A 17500-nucleotide genomic window follows, 5' to 3' on the forward strand; every position below is an offset into this window, starting at 1 on the left:
GTCGCAGACGACCTGGACGCTGACGTACCTCCATCTGTAAGATAAAAAAAACATTCAGAGGATTCAGTTTATTAAAACCAAGAGGCAGAAATGTAGCTCACATTAAAAAATAAACATCTGGTGATGATGTCAAACAGGATAAGATAAGACAGGACAAGACTTTATTGATCCCATCATGGGGAAATTTAACAGTATACAGCAGCAATATGTAACACACCAGTGCAAAAGAAAGGCAGGTAGAAATAAATGTTCTTAAAGTATAAACATTTTATTATAAAATTTAAAGATATTTACATATTTGCATAGTGATTGGACATACACATTATGTGATATGGGGGTAAATCTCCAGTAACAAAGTAGGTGAAGATGAGCCAAAAACTCTTTAACCCTTTAACCCCTGATGTGTCTGTGGTGAACGTTCTGAAAGTATATTTTAAATATTCTGTAAAAATTCAACTGTTTGCTCAATAGGAAAAATTTAAAATCTTGTTGACAGAATAGACCTTCTTCTTTCCAAAGACATTTGAGCATGCTCAGTACATCCAAAAATCACATCCAAATTTGTTGACAAAAAATAAGGATAAAGAAAGAAACTCAAGGACACCCAAAACCAAAAGTCACAAAATTCAGTTCTAGAATTCAGTATGGAACATGACCTCTGTTTGCATTCATACAGGCTGTAATACGCCTTCTCATGGACCTCACAAGCCTTCTGATGTTGTCCTAAGGTATACTGACCCACTCTTCCTCCAGAGCTGTAACCAGTTCCTGTCTGTTCTGTGGAGCAGGAGTCCTATTGGCAACACGGCGCCCAAGCTGGTCCCTGCAGTTGGGCCAGTTTCTTCATGCCTCTGTTGCATCCTGGCTATGGTGGACACATTGCATCCAAAACGGCGCGCCACCTGCCGAGCAGAGATTCCGGCCTCCAGGAGCCCCATAGCATGGCATCTTTGGTCACGTGTCAGTCTAGGCATCGCTGAGTTATTGCAAATGATTTTGGTGCTTTTCAGCTTGCCTTTATATACAGAACATGACCACTCCTTAACTGACCACAGTTCCTTAAGTTGAGCAGTTCATTGCTGGGCAATGAGAAAAACAAGTCTTATGAGTGCAGACAAGTTCATTCAAGCATGACAATAGCTCAACCTGTCTCAGGTTAAGAAAGTGTCTGGGATTATCTTATACAGGTGAAACTTAAACATATTGATGCAGCTCAGGAACAATAAAACACATTCAAGTGTTGCGTTTTCATTGGCACTGAGTATATTAGGTTAACCGGACTTGACTTTTGTCTAAACAGCTGATGCTGCTGACTACTGTTACAGCATGGAACCCAGTGATGTGCAGTCAGAGGAGGCAGGGGAGGCAGAGGCTCCCTTGTCAATCTTGAAAAGAAAAAAAAACTTAACCATAAAATATAATAAATGTTGATAGTTTTCAGTTGGTATGTCCTATAAACTCATTTTCCGTTCGAATCCAATATTATTATTACTATTATTTATTTATTTTTTGTCAATTAGAATAGCAGAATTTCCGCATGCTCCGTTCAAATACAGGGAGGAGGCAGCGCTGTGCTGTGCCTCCCGCAGAACTGTCTCCTCCCCTCATGAACTCTGCTGAAAATATTGTGTCGCTGTCCCTCTGTATATCGCAGTTAAAATGCTTTCAAACACTCTGATTATATGCTCTATCCTTCCATAATCTGCATAACGTATGGAATGTATTTCTGTAATGTGTTTAGGCTCGCAGATTAATCATAAAACTGCAGTGAAAAAGTCACCAGGGGAGGCAAACAGTACCCCTGCCTCATGATAGATGGCGCCTGTGAGTCCACAGATTCATGCGCTGATAATCTTCTTCGTTCTTTTTTACACACTTTAATTCACCTCATCAAAAATGGAGGATTACATTTCATGTACAAATAAAGGTAAGACCATAAACTTTTTTTTATTTTTAGTCTGAAATGGCTCTTTTTGAAGGTTTCCTGTTGAGTTCCTGCCAGTCTACCTATGCTGACTTGATGCAGAGCCCATATACCCAGGCCATTCCTTTGGCTCACTCTCTCTATTCCAGTTTCTCAGGCAGTGGCGATTTCTCATAGACTGCAGTGGAAGCCCGGCTTCCCCTAAAATTACGAAAATTAAATGGTTAAATATGTTTGGTTGTGTTGACATTTTATTGACTACAAATGTGTTCGAACACGTTCATCTCACAGATGAGTTTGTTCAGAATCAGCTTTATCACAAATCAACAGACGCGATGTTGTTCACTTCTCATACGTTCCCGTTGTGCTTTTTTCTCCTCCATCTCTGCTCAGTGCATTTGTCCGTAGACTGTGTCCGTCTCTGGGCTTCAATGGGACTGAGTGGAACAGTTGTTTTCATTGCCTCAAAACTGGACGGTAATTGGATAAATGCCACGATGTTGTCCCGCCCCCGGACGCCGGCGTGTCTGGGGGTGAATGGAGCTGTGGGCGGAGCTCGGCCGGGCTGGATGCCAGAATCCCACGTGCTGATTGGAGGATCAGTCGAAAGGCTGAACCCCGTTTGATTGACAGCTAGTTTCAGATCTGCTCCTTCACTGACACAGTTCAGTTTAATACCGTCGCACATTCTGCTGTGAAATCAGAGAAACCACTACCAAATTACTCGTTCATTTCTTGCACTGTAAATAAAACACACTCATTGTACTTCCTTGTTTCAATTTGACATAGTTTCAGCATTTTTTTGTTTCAGTTACATAATTTAATAATTTCTTGTTCGAGTTTAATATCGTTTTGTAGATAGTTAAATCAATCATACTGTCGGCCAGGTCACAGTGAAAGGAGCATCTGTTTAAAAAGGCTGAAGTCTAACACCTGCAACACAATGCGCCAAGGCAATCTGAGCAGAGGGGACACTGGTTCAGTCCCTGGAAAAGACGCCTACTTGGTACGATAAGGTCACTGAGCATTTTCTTTAAAAGGAACGGAGGGCCGAATGTATGTTTAAATAACCTGACAATTTTTTTTTTTTTTTTTTTATGTAAGCTGACAATGAGCTTCCCCTGTCTGAAAGACGAGCAGCTGCCACTGTTCTCAGGCCACCATATATTTGTAGATCTGGCTCTGAAAGAGTCAGTGCCTCCCCAGCCATGAACCCCACTGCACGTCACTGATGGAACCAACTAAACAGTGAATATTTCTGTCATATACATACCATTGGTTTGTTCGGCAGTCGGATCCACTGCGACCGTTGTGGTCCTTTAGTTTCTTTTAATCCTGCATAAATTTCTTCTTCTTTTCTCGTATTTCTTTAGACTTGTGTCTTATATTTGGCTCCGACAGTTTTTACTCGCTCGTTTCGTGTCGGTGATTCAAAGTCCGTCTGAATTTCCTCTTCGTCCGTCCACTTGTTGTAGCTTCTCTTTTGGTCCATTTTCCAAATTATCAAAATACTAAGCTTGTGGAAATTAAATGAGTTAAATATTGGCGGTGAACAGAATGTGGAAATGCTGCCAGTCTAGTCCTCCACTCAGCCTTCTCCAGCACACAGCCCCGCCCCTTAAAGTTCCTGGTAATCTGAAAAGTACTACCTCTGTACCAGGAACTTCTTCAAGGTAAATTTGGGGCCGGGAGGGTCAGTTACCAGGGTAATTTTCGGTGGAAATGCACCAGGAACTTTGAAAGTTCAGGGTAATACAGAAAGTTCCTGCAAAAGTTCCTGCGGTGGGAAAAGACCTGATGGTAAAGCATGAAACTTATCATACACACATTCCATCTAAGTTCTGTTTAGAAAAACACAAAAAAATAAAGAACTATTCTTAAAGTGAGTCTTCCTTTTTTTTTTTTTTTTTTTAAATATATTTTGTTAAAAAACATACCTTACAACAAAAAGATGTGACATTTTCCCCCTTATTTTCATTATTCTTATTCCAAAATCCACAAAAGTTTCAGCTTCAGTACATTCAACCAGTTCAGTTCAGACTTGTCATTTCAGTTCAATCTGGCCTCAATGGGGTGAATATATACAATCCATTTTGACCGCATTTCCATAAATTTATCCTGTTTTACTTCTAAGGAAAAGGACAGTTTCTCCATTACACAGATTTCACAGATTGCTTTTAACCAGTCGTCATGTTGTGGTGCATCTGGTTGGAGCCTTTTCCTTGTCAGAGCTTTTTTTCCCTCCAATAAGTCATATTCTCATTAAATATTTCTCTCCTTTATAGGGCTGTGTATTGGCAAGAATCTGGCAATACGATATAAATCACAATACTAGGATCATGATACGATATATCACAATATATCATGATACTGTGAAAAGGGCAATATTTTAATTGGTTTTGTTTCTTTTTTAAAAGATTATTTCCTGGAAGAATTGAATTACTCCAGAAATATGCACAAATACTAAACACATTTTTATTTGATCAGGACGGGATCTAATGGTATGACAAAATGTTCCTGTGTTCAAACTGAAATTCTGTTTTACAGACATTACAGTTTCAGATCTTGTTCAAATGTTCATATTCTATTAGTTCAGAACTAACATCAGAACATTATTTTAGTTCAATCCCAACAAAGGAACTAATGTTATTTAATAAAACAGTGTTAAATAATAATAATTAAAATATGAACAATAAAGAAAAACAAAAAACAAAAATGAATCTCCGCCATATCTGCATTTGAATAAATACCTAAAAACATTGATACAATACTTTTTAATATCGATACAATATCATGAGATAAAATATCGTGATATATTGCAGAACCAATATTTTCTTACACCCCTACTCCTTTAGTCTGAATGTTCTGCGTCATGGCTCCCATATACAGTGTTAAAAGGTCTGTTCTATCATATCAGCATGTTTGGAAATTTTTCCTATTGAGCAAACGGTTGAATTTTTATAAATATTTAAAATAAATCATTCTTTCAGAACGATCACTACAGACATGTCAGGGGTTAAAGGGTTAATGATTTGAGCACAGTGGAGAGAAATAAACAAGTGACAATAAAAGTCTAAAACAAACCCCCCCCAAAAAAAAAGGTTGAAAATACGTCTGTAAAATTGACAGTATGGATTGTGTTTGTGTTACTCTGACCTGAGCTGAGCGGCGTCCGCCGAGCGCGCAGCATTCGGTAACTGCCCACCTCCAGGGACTGTGTGAGGTCCAGGTCATGGAGGATGAGCAGATACCCCGATGACGTGGAGATGAGCATCTTGGAACAGTCGGGCGTCAGTCGCATCCTCATCAGGTAGCGGGTGTGGAAGAACTTCTTGTGTGGGCATCCGTCCTCCGTAAACCTGCAGAGGAAGCAGATCAGACCTCAAACCGGCCAAAATATTTACATTTACAAACGATCCTTTAACAATAGAATATGTATAACCTCAACAAATAGGAACAACCTGCAATGTCTTAATAGAAATAAGTGTAATCGGACCAATATTCTGCCTGTTATTAAATGTTTTGTGTATTTGTAGATCCACTGTGATCTGTAAGTGTTAATGTACGTGTGGAAATAATAAACAGACAGAAAACTGTTAAAACTGCCCATAACTTTCAGTTTGTTAATAGTTACCTCCGCCAAGGAGGTTATGTTTTTGCTGGCATTGGTCTGTCTGTCTGTCCATGTGCAAGATAACTCAAAAAGTTACGGACGGATTTGGATGAAAATTTCAGGAAATGTTGATACTGGCACAAGGAACAAATGATTAAATTTTGGTGGTGATGGGGGGGGGGGCAGCACTTATCTGCCTTGGCGGAGGTCTGCGCTCTCCGAGTGCTTTTCTAGTTGTTCATGTTATTCGCAATTTTTTAAAGGATAATTTGAAGACGTAAACATTTTCAGTTTGAATTTGCCATCATTTATAAATTAATATGTTATTATTTTACTGGTCTGATCCACTTCAGATATTCAGATATTGGGCTGAATGACGAACCTGATCTAAAATGAGTTAAACAGTCCTGGTCTTTGGTCCTGAAATGACCCACATGCATAGTTTATGGAAGTAAATATGGCTGTTAATGGGTTCTGCCTCCTCCAGCACAGAACTGTGACGCCTGTCGCATTTACATTATATAAAAGTTGGATGAAACACACTGTAAAACATCAGACGTTTATACAATTTAAGAGCAAAGTGACCTGGATCTGATTTGGAATTACAAAAAAAAAAAAAAAAAAAAAAAAAAAAAAGATTTCTGTTCAGACTGATGAAAATAGATCGGAAGGAAAGAAGGAAGGAAAGAAGGAAGGAGGTAGATAGATAGGCCACTTCAGCCTGCAGTGTGAACACAGACCCATGGTCCACAGACCAGTGTGTGACTTAATGTTACCCTCACATGGGTTCAGTTTGACCAGGAAAAGAGGAACGATGACAACAAACCTGTTCATGATTCAAACTCATCTGACTGAAGAGGAAACACCAGTAGTTTTTCTGATTATTAAGAACATAAAGTCACTGCCTCTGTTTATAATCTGAAATTAAACCTCCTCAGGTCATCGCCTCAGCTCCTGCTACTACAGAATAGAATAGAGTAGAACAGAATAGAATAGAGTAGAACAGAATAGAATAGAGTAGAGTAGAACAGATTAGAGTAGAATAGAGTAGAACAGAATAAAGTACAATAGAGTAGAATAGAATAGAGTACAACAGAATAGAGTAGAGTAGAAGACAATAGAGTCAAATACAGTAGAATAGAATAGAGTAGAGTAGAATACAGTCGAGTAGAGTAGAGTATCCTTTTCTTGTCCTTGTGTGTTCAGTGCTAGTCCATTCTATTCTTCTAAGTCTGTCACGTCCACAGACCTGTTCGTGTCCCATGTGATCACGTTGCCGTCAAAGCCGGACGTGACGAGTAGACGAGTGTTGGTGTCGTACTCGATGTTCTTCACCCAGCTGGCGTGGCCGTGCAGCGAGCAAACCTTGGAGTTCAGCTTACGGAGGTCCCATAATGCAATGGTGGTGTCGTCCGAGCAGGTGGCAAACAAACGATTGTCCAAAAACCTGCAGGAAGAAAAAAGGGTTAAACATCTAGATCACAAAGAGAAAAGAAGAACATAATCTGATGGAGCTAGAAGAAAAGTTCCCGTGTCCCTGTACATCAGCGTCTCTTCTATCTGGATCAGAACCAGTTGAATGTGTGAGGTTTTCAGGTTCTGTTCTATGTTCCAGTCCTGGTTCTGTTCTATGTTCCAGTCCTGTGGTCTGGATGCACATCAATCGTACTATAGAAGTGGGCGGGACTTTCACTGGAGAACTCAACCAATCCAATCACAGTCCATATATGACTTCTATCACTGATCAGTAGGAACTAGACTGATATCTGGAACCATTTACATGTTATAAACTGTTAAAATATGGACCATTAGAAGGAAAGACAAATATTTAATCCAGGGGTGTCAAACTCATTTTAGTTCAGGTTCCACATTCAGCCTAATATGATCTAAAGTGGGCCAGACCAGTAAAATAAAATAAATAATAGGTTAAAAACTTATAAATAATGTCAACACCAAAGTTTTCTCTATGTTTTTGAGTGAAAAAAGTTAAATTCCGTAAGAAAATGTTTACGTCTACGAACTGTACTTGAACATAACATGAATAAATAAGAACCTGAAAATTCTTCAGAAAAATAAGTGCAATTTTAACAATATTATGCCTTAGTTTATCATTTATACTTGTGAATCACAACGTACAGATCACAGTGGATCTACAAATACAAAATATTTAGTAACAGGTAGAATATTGGTAAAATTCTACATACGTCTCTTGAGAAATTTCATATTGTTCATATTTGTTCAGGTTATTCACATTTTTTGCAAAAGGATAGTCTGTAAATATAAACATTTTTGTGAAATTTTACTTTTTTTTTAAACTAAAAAAAGACAAAAATTTGCGTTTTTCATTATTTATAGGTTGTTATGATTGTATTTTACTAGTCTGACCCATTTCAGACTGAACTGACCTAATATCTTCATTATAATTTTTTGCATTTCACAAATTCATCCCAGGGGCTAGATCGGACCCTTTGGCCCCCGGGCTGCATGTTTGACACCTGTGATTTAATACTTCAAAAATTCATAAAAATGCAAAATCTAAATTTCTCAAAACCGTGAACAAACTTTGTAGACATTGTCCCAAAGATGATACATATAAAATTAGAAATGAACCCGGCCGGTAGTTTTGGAGAAGACTGTAGAAATGTAGACGTTGGTGACCTTAAGTTTGACCCTTCAAGGTCACTCAAGGTCAAAGGTCACGAATCCAAATGAAAGTCCATATATGACTTCCTATTGGTGATCAATACTGACTATATTGATATCTGTAACCATTCACATGTTATAAACCATCCAAATATGGACCATTAGAAGGAAAGGCACATTTTTAATATTTCAAAAAATTCAAAAATTTCTCAAAACTGTGAGTAAACTTTGTAAACATTGACCCGGGGAAGATGCATATACAGTTTTATATGAATTCAACCAGTTCCCAAGAACTGTGTCAGTTTTGTATGGTTGTTTGATAGATTCTAGAAATGATTCAACATTCTATGTTAAAACTAAATGGGAAAGAGAGCTGGGTGAGGAGATCCCAGAGGGGATATGGTACGATATGTGGGAAACACACCAATCAACATCACCATCACCTAAATGGAGAGAATTTAATTAGAAAAATCTAACTTGTTATTTCATCACACCTAAAATTAAAAGTAAACAAATGAATACTCAACAGCCGTGTTGGAGACTATGTAATCACACAGATCCAGATCACACACATGTTTTGGAAATGCTCAGATATCCAACCCTTCTGGGGGAAAGTTCACTCAGCTCTCTGTGATGTGTTGGGATATGCAATCCCAAATTCTTGTCTTGTTCTGTACCTCGGACATTTAGAAGAATCAGTGCATAAAGACAGATATCTTGTCAAGATCCTCCTGGTGGCCAGGGAGAAGGCCATAACAAAGACCTGGCTTCAGACTGATGCTCTGTCTGACAAACAATGACTTTCAATCATAGATGATATACTTGTCATGGAACATCTGACATATAAACTAAAGTTAAAAGAAAATCTCGTTATGAAAAACTGGGGAAAATGGCTGATTTTCAGAGACAAATGTATCTATTAAGGGTCCTTAATATTCTGACACTAACACATCTTTTTTCTGTTCTTTTGCTCTTTTCCTGCTCCTCAACCTGAGGAGATTGTATTGTACTGTTAAAAATGAGAAACAAAAATTGTTAAAAAAAAAAAAAAAAAAAAAATTAATTCAACCAGTAATTACGGAGATGTTTGAAGAAAATCATTAAAAGTAAAGGCTAATTTTGGATATTTCAGAAAATCATAAATAATTCAAAAATCTAAATGTGTCAAAACTGTGAACAGACTTTGTCGACATTATCCAAAGGTAGATCCACACAAACTTAGAGCAGTAGTTTGATCAGAGGCTGTTCCTGTTCTCCATTCGTCCCATGGGTCTGTGTTGTTTAATGAGCGTAGACTAGGGCTGTGAATTGGCAACAATCTGGCAATATGATACAAATCATAATACTAGGATCACGATATGATATATCACAATATATCATGATGCTGTGAAGAAGGCAATTATTTGTTTGTTTCCTTTTTTTCAAATGATTATTTCCTTGAAGAATTGAATTACACCAGAAATCTGCACAAATACTAAACACATTTTGATTTGATCCCAACAGGATCTCATGTTATATCACAAAATGTTCCTGTGTTCAAACTGAAATTCTGTTTTACAGACATTACAGTTTAAGACCCTGTTCAAATGTTCATATTCTATTAGTTCAGAACTAACATCAGAACAGTATTTTTGTGCAATCCCAACAAAGGAACTAACATTATTTGATAAAAGAGTGTTAAATAATAAAAAACAAAAAAACAAAAATGAACCTCCACAATATCTCCATTTGAATAAATATCTAAAAATATTGATACAGTCTTTTTTAATATCGATACAGTACGGTGAAATGAAATATCGCGATATATTGCAGAGCTGATATTTTCTTACACCCCTAGCGTATACTCGCCCTGCTTTAATGAGTTTGGGTATAAACCCACCTGATGTTGTTGACACAGTCCTCGTGGGCCTCCGTCAGAGTTTTGATGTGTCTGGAGGAGATGGGATCGAACAGCAGCACCTCGGTCTGTTCACAGGCCACAGTTAGCACAGACCTGGACAAACAACAACAGAACACAGTCAATGCACCAGAACCACAACCAGGTCGCAGACACTCCTTCACATGTTCCACTGTGACACATACTTTATGTTCTAGATCAGGGGTGTCAAACATACGGCCTGTGGGATGCATTTCAGAAGTGCAAACATTACACTGATCATATTAATAGTCAAGGTCAGGGGTGTCAGTCATTTTAGATCAGGTTCCACATTCAGCCCATTATGATCTGAAATGGATCAGAACTGGTCAAATAACACTGGTCTACAATTTTTTTTAGAAATTATTTGCTTCAGAGATTAAATGTGCTAAATGTTACGTATTTTGATAAGATTAATTGGAAAATAAATGACAAAAGTGTCGGTTTGCTGATGTTTTCAAGGTATATAATTAAGTGTTATTACACATATATATTGGTTTATGTACATTTATATAATAGTTTTATAAATCTTCTACTTAATAGAACCTGTAAAGTGAATGTATTCTAATGTGCAGACAGCGTTTTGAAGTAGATCTTGTAGCTCTGAGACAAATATTCCTTTTGAGTCAAACCCATTCTCTCATTAATTCTTGAATTTCACATTTTGACCCAAGGCTGTATCTTGGAAAGTTCAGCCAACCAGCATTTTTTACTTGATTTTTCTTTATCAGTGACTCTCATGTGGTAAAATTTCATTACTTTTATTCTGGAAGCATTTTCCTTGCAGACCAGTGTAATATAATATTCTGGATTTTTTTTTTTTTTCACCTCTGATCCAATCCAAATTTTTTTATGATTAGTTTTGCTGATACCGATCAGATACGTTTTACTATTAAACTTTGATTTTATAACAAACATGAATTTCTAGTATATGGTTAACATCAAGGTTATAATAGTTTTGGAATTTTCATTTTAGTTTAGTTTTATTTAGTTTTGACTTTTTTTTTTCTCTAATTCAGTTAGTTTTAATTACTTTTTAGAGCAGGTTTGATAGTTTTTATTGGTTTTTGTTATTTTCTAAATGCTTAGTTTTAGTTTCTTTACATCTTTTCTCTTCTTCTCCGTCGCATTCAAATAAATCCCAGACAGGACTCTGCTGCTTTCTCCCAACTTTAGTCTCCATGTTTCCAGGTAGAGTGGGGACCAGAAGATGACTGGAAACCACAAGTGACGGACCGTCAAGTGTCGTATGGTGCAGCTAGCTACAATTGCCTGAGGGAAATAAATCGATTTCATATCAATCCGACATTGACAAAGACGAAAACAAAGAGAATTTTATCCAGAATTTTTATATGTTTTAGTTAGTTTTGTAAATACACAATACAGTTGCAGTTAGTTATCGTTTTTTTCTTTTAATTATAATTTCTATTTATTTCAGTGAACGAAAATGTTTTTTTCAATTCTAGTTTTCATCATTTCGTTACTTTTCGTTAATGATAATAACCTTGATTCAGACTGCAGGTAAATGTGGCCAAATCTGATTTTTTTTTTGTCCATATGTGACCTGTATCCAATCTGTTGAAGACAGTTTGAACAGCACTAATCAGATTTTTTTCAGATCCGACCCAGGTCACTTTCATACAGTCGTGGAAAACATTATTAGACCACCCCTTGTTTTCTTCAGTCTCTTGTTCATTTTAATGCCTGGTACAACTAGAGGTACATTTGTTTGGACAAATATAATGATAACAACAAAAATAGCTCATAGTAGTTTAATTTCAGAGCTGATATCTATCCATTTAACATGTTTTCTTGATAAAAACCAAAATCACTTCAGTTCTTCCATCAATATCTATGGCATTGTACTGACAAAAACAGTGCTTTTATTCATTTCATGTTTTCTTTTTTGTCTGTTTTAGTCACATGACACACACACACACACGAGTTAGGACTGGATTGCATAACTACTGTTTTTTGAGGACTTTTGATGGTCTAATCATTTTTCCCAAGACTGTATGTGATCCTAAATCTGATACGTACCTGATATTTTACAATGTGACGTCAGTCTGAACGGCCAGGTCGCATTTATCCAACCTTTACATCATTGAAATGAGACAAACGTCACTATTTTGCGTCCCAGGAGGAGGAGCAGCAGGAAAAAACATATTTACTTCTGTAAACACAGTGTGTGTCTGCGTGGTTACATATTATATCAGGACCCGTTTTGTACATGTGGGTCACTTCAAGGTCACATTCAGTTCAGACTCAGAACTGATAGAAGTCGCATTTAATGTGGAACATGAACCAGCACACAAAAAAATCAGATTTCACCAAAAAATCTGAATTGTGCATTAAGACCTGCTGTCTGAACGTAGTCTAAGTTCAGGTTCCACATTCAGCCCAATATGATCTGAAGTGGACCAGACCAGTAAAATATTAACAAAATAATATATAAATAATGACAACTACAAACTTCTCTCTATGTATTAGAGTGAAAAAAGTAAAATTACATGATAAAAATGTTTACATCTACAAACTATCCTTTAGAAAATGTGAACAACATGAACAACCATGAAAAAGCTGAAATTCATTAAGAAAAATAAGTGTAATTTCACCAATATTCTGCCTCAGTTTATCATTTAAACATGCTTGTTACAACTTATAAAAATACACAAAACATTTAAAACCCAGACAGAATATTGGTACAGTTACATATATTTTTCATAATAAATTTCAGCTTTTTCATGGTTGTTCATGTTATTCACATTTTTTGTGACATGATTGTTTGTAGATATAAAACTGTTTGGTGCTGCTTCTACATTGGAATTTCCCTTTTGGGGGTTCAGTAAAGTAGATCTAATCTTAATTTAGAAACTGAAATAAATTTTTAAAAAAGTACATGATTGCAAGGGAACATAATATAAAGACACTCATCTGACACAGATTATAAGAAAAGTCATAATAAGGACTTAGTACACCCCCCCCCCCCCCCCCACACACACACACACACAATATAATTCAAACACATTCTCAAAATAATACTACAGTATCTCAAATTATTGATTTTTTTTTTTTAAATCAGAAAATAATGCACTAGTGTCTAAATTGCTGAGAAACTTCTGCAAAAATGATGCAATGTTAACTTCATCCCTAGAAATTAAATGTTGCCATTATTTGGTGACATTAAGTCATTATTTTGATAATGTACAGCATTATTTTGTTAATATGTAAATATCTATATTATAAATATTATTTAAATTTAAATGAATATTTAAGTAGCAGATTTCTTTTTTTTCTCCCTATATTTCATGTTTTGTTGTATATATTTTCAGCCCGTCTGTTTTCTAACTTTTCCCACGATAGGATCAATAAAGTCTAATCTTTCTAGTCTGAGAACTGTCATTGAAGACCATTTATAAATTGTAATAAATGACAAATAAATGATTGTAGAGGGACATGCAGTATGTATGGAAACTCACTTCTGCCACTGCGACAAATTAACAAGAAAAAAAAAGTACTTTACAGCTGAAAAAATTAGGAAATCTTCTCAAAATAATGGTACAGTATCTCAAAAAAGTTCATTTAACATTAGAAAATGCAGTAGTATCTAAACCACTGAGAAACTATTGCAAAATAATGTGATATTTAACTTCTCATCTAGAAATAAGAAATTTATAATTCATTATTTTGTGATATAAAGTCATTATACTGATAATATGCTGCATTATTTTCAGGTTTCCCTTAATTTTAGGGACCCTAGGTCATTATTTTGAACAAAATATCTTATTATTTCATGTTTTCTTAGAGTTTTGTGATACAAGTCATTATTTAGGTGAACTCTCTCCCTATTTTATTACTATTTAGATCAGATTTTTCACTGTTTTTAATATATTCTTGGGACATGACAGATGTTGTGAGTCCTTATTCTGACCAACAGACTGGTTTCCTCCTTTTCCTGGTGCTTATGTGAGTCCGGTCTGACCCAGACCGGCCGAGGCTTGACCTGGTTTGTCTGCAGGATTTACGTCCTTCATCTGCTGTCTAGTCACTAAGACGCAAACTCTGAGTCGACTCGTACGTGTGTCTGCTCAACTGAGACCGGGGAGGATTTGTTTTTGACCGTCAAATAAAAATAATGCATTAAAGCCACTGCACAGATACGAGCGATAATGTGTGGTTTGTGTGAAATGAGTTCAAAAGGCGGCTGTTCAGGACGTTTGTGACGCACTGGTGTCAATTTAAACCAGGGCTAGGTTCCATATTCAGCACAAAGGGGGGGCTGTGGTAATGGGGTTGTCCAGGTGAGAGGGGAGGGGCTGTGGTAATGGGGTTGTCCAGGTGAGAGGGGAGGGGCTGTGGTAATGGGGATGTCCAGGTGAGAGGGGAGGGGCTGTGGTAATGGGGTTGTCCAGGTGAGAGGGGAGGGGCTGTGGTAATGGGGTTGTCCAGGTGAGAGGGGAGGGGCTGTGGTAATGGCGTTGTGCAAATGGTGGTGTGTGTGTGTGTGTGTGTGTGTGTGTGTGTGTGTGTGTGTGTGTGTGTGTGTGTGTGTGTGTGTGGGGGGTTGTTAATGGGTGCAGGGTCCATCCTTACCCGTCCGGGGAGTACTCCAGGTTGAACACGGCTCCGTGGGTCTGGGTGCTCAGGTTCACTGACTCCACAGCCGGGTTCATGGAGCAGTACAGACTGGTCATTGTCCGGAAGTTATCCCTGGCGGGGTCAACAAACACCCCCCGTCTTATAGTCCTACCCTGCAGCCAGGAGAACAGACTCTCCCCCCTTCCTCCTCCTCCTCCTCCTCCGCCGCCGTCGGAGCCCCCGCCGCTCCCATTCTGCGCCTCCCCGGCCGCTGGCCCGCGCGGCAACCGCTCCTCGGGCTCCGGACTCCTCCTCCTTCGTTCCGACCGGTCCTCGTTGCTCTCCGGCGGCGAAGAAGAACTCCCCGGGGCGGTGTCATCATCATCGTCGTCCGAGTCGTCGTCTATGTCGGGCTCTTGGTCTTTGTCGGACTCGGTGCCGCCGCGGGGCCTCCTGTCCTGCGCCGCGTCCGCGTCCTCGCCGTCGCTCTGGTGCTCCGAGCTCATTGTAGCTTCTCCAGCGTCCGAAAAGCCGCCTCTGCGTAGGGCCGCGGCGTCTCGGGTCGAAGGCAAAACGGTACAATGACTCCGGTCACTAAGCGAGCGCGAAACCGAGCGTTCGTCCAGACATTTACGGAGCCGCGGCTGTGGATTTCAGCTGCATATTTTGTTGTCAGACTTGGCAGACAGACTGTGAGCGGCGCGGAAAACACACAGGATTATCAACAGAAGGCCCGGAAGTTGAGAGGCTAGGCCTTCAAAATAAAAGCACATCCGTCTGTATGCGTCTTAAATCATACAAAAACCCCATCTAATACCAATTTAAACACCTGTAATCAAATTTAGGATATCTTTAAACAAATTTAAATAATTGAGTTTGCTTTGTGTTGTAAATAAATAAGTGAATTTACGCTATACATATTTTACGCTGAAAGGTAGAGGCGGATGTTTGACCAAAATATTCTAACTGTCTTCTCTCGCCATAAACAAACGCAAAATAAAAACCAAATGACGAAGTTCCGCTTCCGCGTTTACTTCGAGAACATTTTCTAGTTTGTTGCTGCCACCTGGTGAGTAATTATTCAATATTAGCCTATTTAAAATGATGGTTTTGGAAATCATTCTTGTTTCAGTGTGTTAGGGAACATTTATCATAGAATGTCAGTCACAAAAATACCAGGGTTTCCTTGTCTGTAAGTATGATCTGGCAATAAATAAATAAATACAAATTTCATTTCATTGTGTTTTGTGTCCTGTATAATATTTTCATCTTGTTGCATCTTTTATATTATTGTCTTGACAAGCCGTTTTTATCATATTGTTTTTTGTTTTTTTTTTAAACAACATTTTCTTCTTTGTCATACAAGATTAGATTAGATTAGATTAATATAAAATAGCAGTAAACAGCAAATTGCACATCAGAAGTACTACTACTACTACTACTACTACTACTACTATTACTACTACTACTATTACTACTACTACTACTACTACTACTACTACTACTATTACTACTACTACTACTACTACTACTACTAGAAGATTTACAATCTAACATAAAGTTATTCAGTCAGTCTATTCATCTTCACATCTAAACACTTCATTTTTCAGTCATTTCTGACATATCTGTCTTTCTACATCCCACCAACAGTATTCTGGAGAGATATTTAGCTTTTTTCTTCCAAACAAATTCCTCTGTAGGAAACAGATGGTGATTGTCAGTGAATTAAGCTCAAAAATGAGTCAGTCATATAAAATGCATTTAACATCATATACCTTCAACTATTTTTTGAGCATAAATCTTGGTTGTTTTGCTTTTTAATTTATCTGATGACACCAGTGTAATTATATATGGGATGTTTGACTCATGGGCAAATATATAAACATTTACCAGATGAATTACAGTTGTGTGATATATTTAGATATTTAATTAGCTGCTGGGGGTGATGTTGGTGCAATGTATAAATGAAACAAAATGCAATGTTTACATAAGAGCACAATTTTTGTGTTTTGCAATATGAGTGTGAATATTTGACACTGCAAAAATAAATAAATAAATACAATAATAATAATAATAATAATAATAATAATAATAGTAACAACAACAACAAAACAGTGTTGCTGTAATTGGCTGTAATAATTCAACACCAAAAATGTACTTTGCATGTTTTGATAATAATTAATTGTAACATTTTTTTCACCTGAAGATTTTACAAAGTTACTTGAAAAACAAACAAGCATTACATACAGTACAGGCCAAAAGTTTGGACACACCTTCTCATTCTTCGCATTTTCTTTATTTTCATGACATTGTAGATCCTCACTGAAGGCATCAAAACTATGAATGAACACATGTGGAATTATGTACTTAACAAAAAAGTGTGAAATAACTGAAAACATCTCTTATATTCTAGTTTCTTCAAAGTAGCCACCCTTAGCTCTGATGACTGCCTTGCACACCCTTGGCATTCTCTTGATGAGCATCAAGAGGTAGTCACCTGAAATGGTTTTCACTTCATAGCTGTGCCTTGTCAGGGTTACTTAGTGGAATTTCTTGCCTTATTGATGGGGTTGGGACCATCAGTTGTGTTGTGCAGAAGTCAGGTTGATGCACAGCTGACAGCCCTATTGGACAACTGTTAGAATGCATATTATGGCGAGAACCAATCAGCTAAGTAAAGACAAACGAGTGGCCATCATTACTTTAAGAAATGAAGGTCAGTCGGTCTAGAAAATTTCAAAAACTTTGAATGTGTCCCCAAGTGCAGTCGCAAAAACCATCAAGCGCTCCAACGAAACTGGCTCACATGAGGACCGCCCCAGGAAAG

General features: G+C 37.5%; 1 protein-coding gene across 1 annotated transcript in view; it reads right to left on the reverse strand.

Moving 5' to 3' along the window:
* LOC115413574 (DDB1- and CUL4-associated factor 10-like) overlaps window positions 1–15382 on the reverse strand; it is a 26224-nt gene extending 10842 nt beyond the window's left edge. The window contains exons 1-5 of the mRNA XM_030126536.1: window positions 14689–15382; window positions 10060–10173; window positions 6787–6984; window positions 5081–5283; window positions 1–34 (exon numbers count right to left, since the gene is read on the reverse strand). The exon at window positions 1–34 is cut by the window's left edge and continues 47 nt beyond it. Coding sequence (XP_029982396.1) covers window positions 1–34; window positions 5081–5283; window positions 6787–6984; window positions 10060–10173; window positions 14689–15179 — 1040 coding nt within the window. The 5' untranslated portion in view covers window positions 15180–15382. The remainder of the gene's footprint in view (window positions 35–5080; window positions 5284–6786; window positions 6985–10059; window positions 10174–14688) is intronic.
* Window positions 15383–17500: the final 2118 nt, after the last annotated feature.

The sequence above is a fragment of the Sphaeramia orbicularis genome, chromosome 22, assembly GCF_902148855.1.
Source record: "Sphaeramia orbicularis chromosome 22, fSphaOr1.1, whole genome shotgun sequence".
Lineage (NCBI taxonomy): Eukaryota > Metazoa > Chordata > Actinopteri > Kurtiformes > Apogonidae > Sphaeramia > Sphaeramia orbicularis.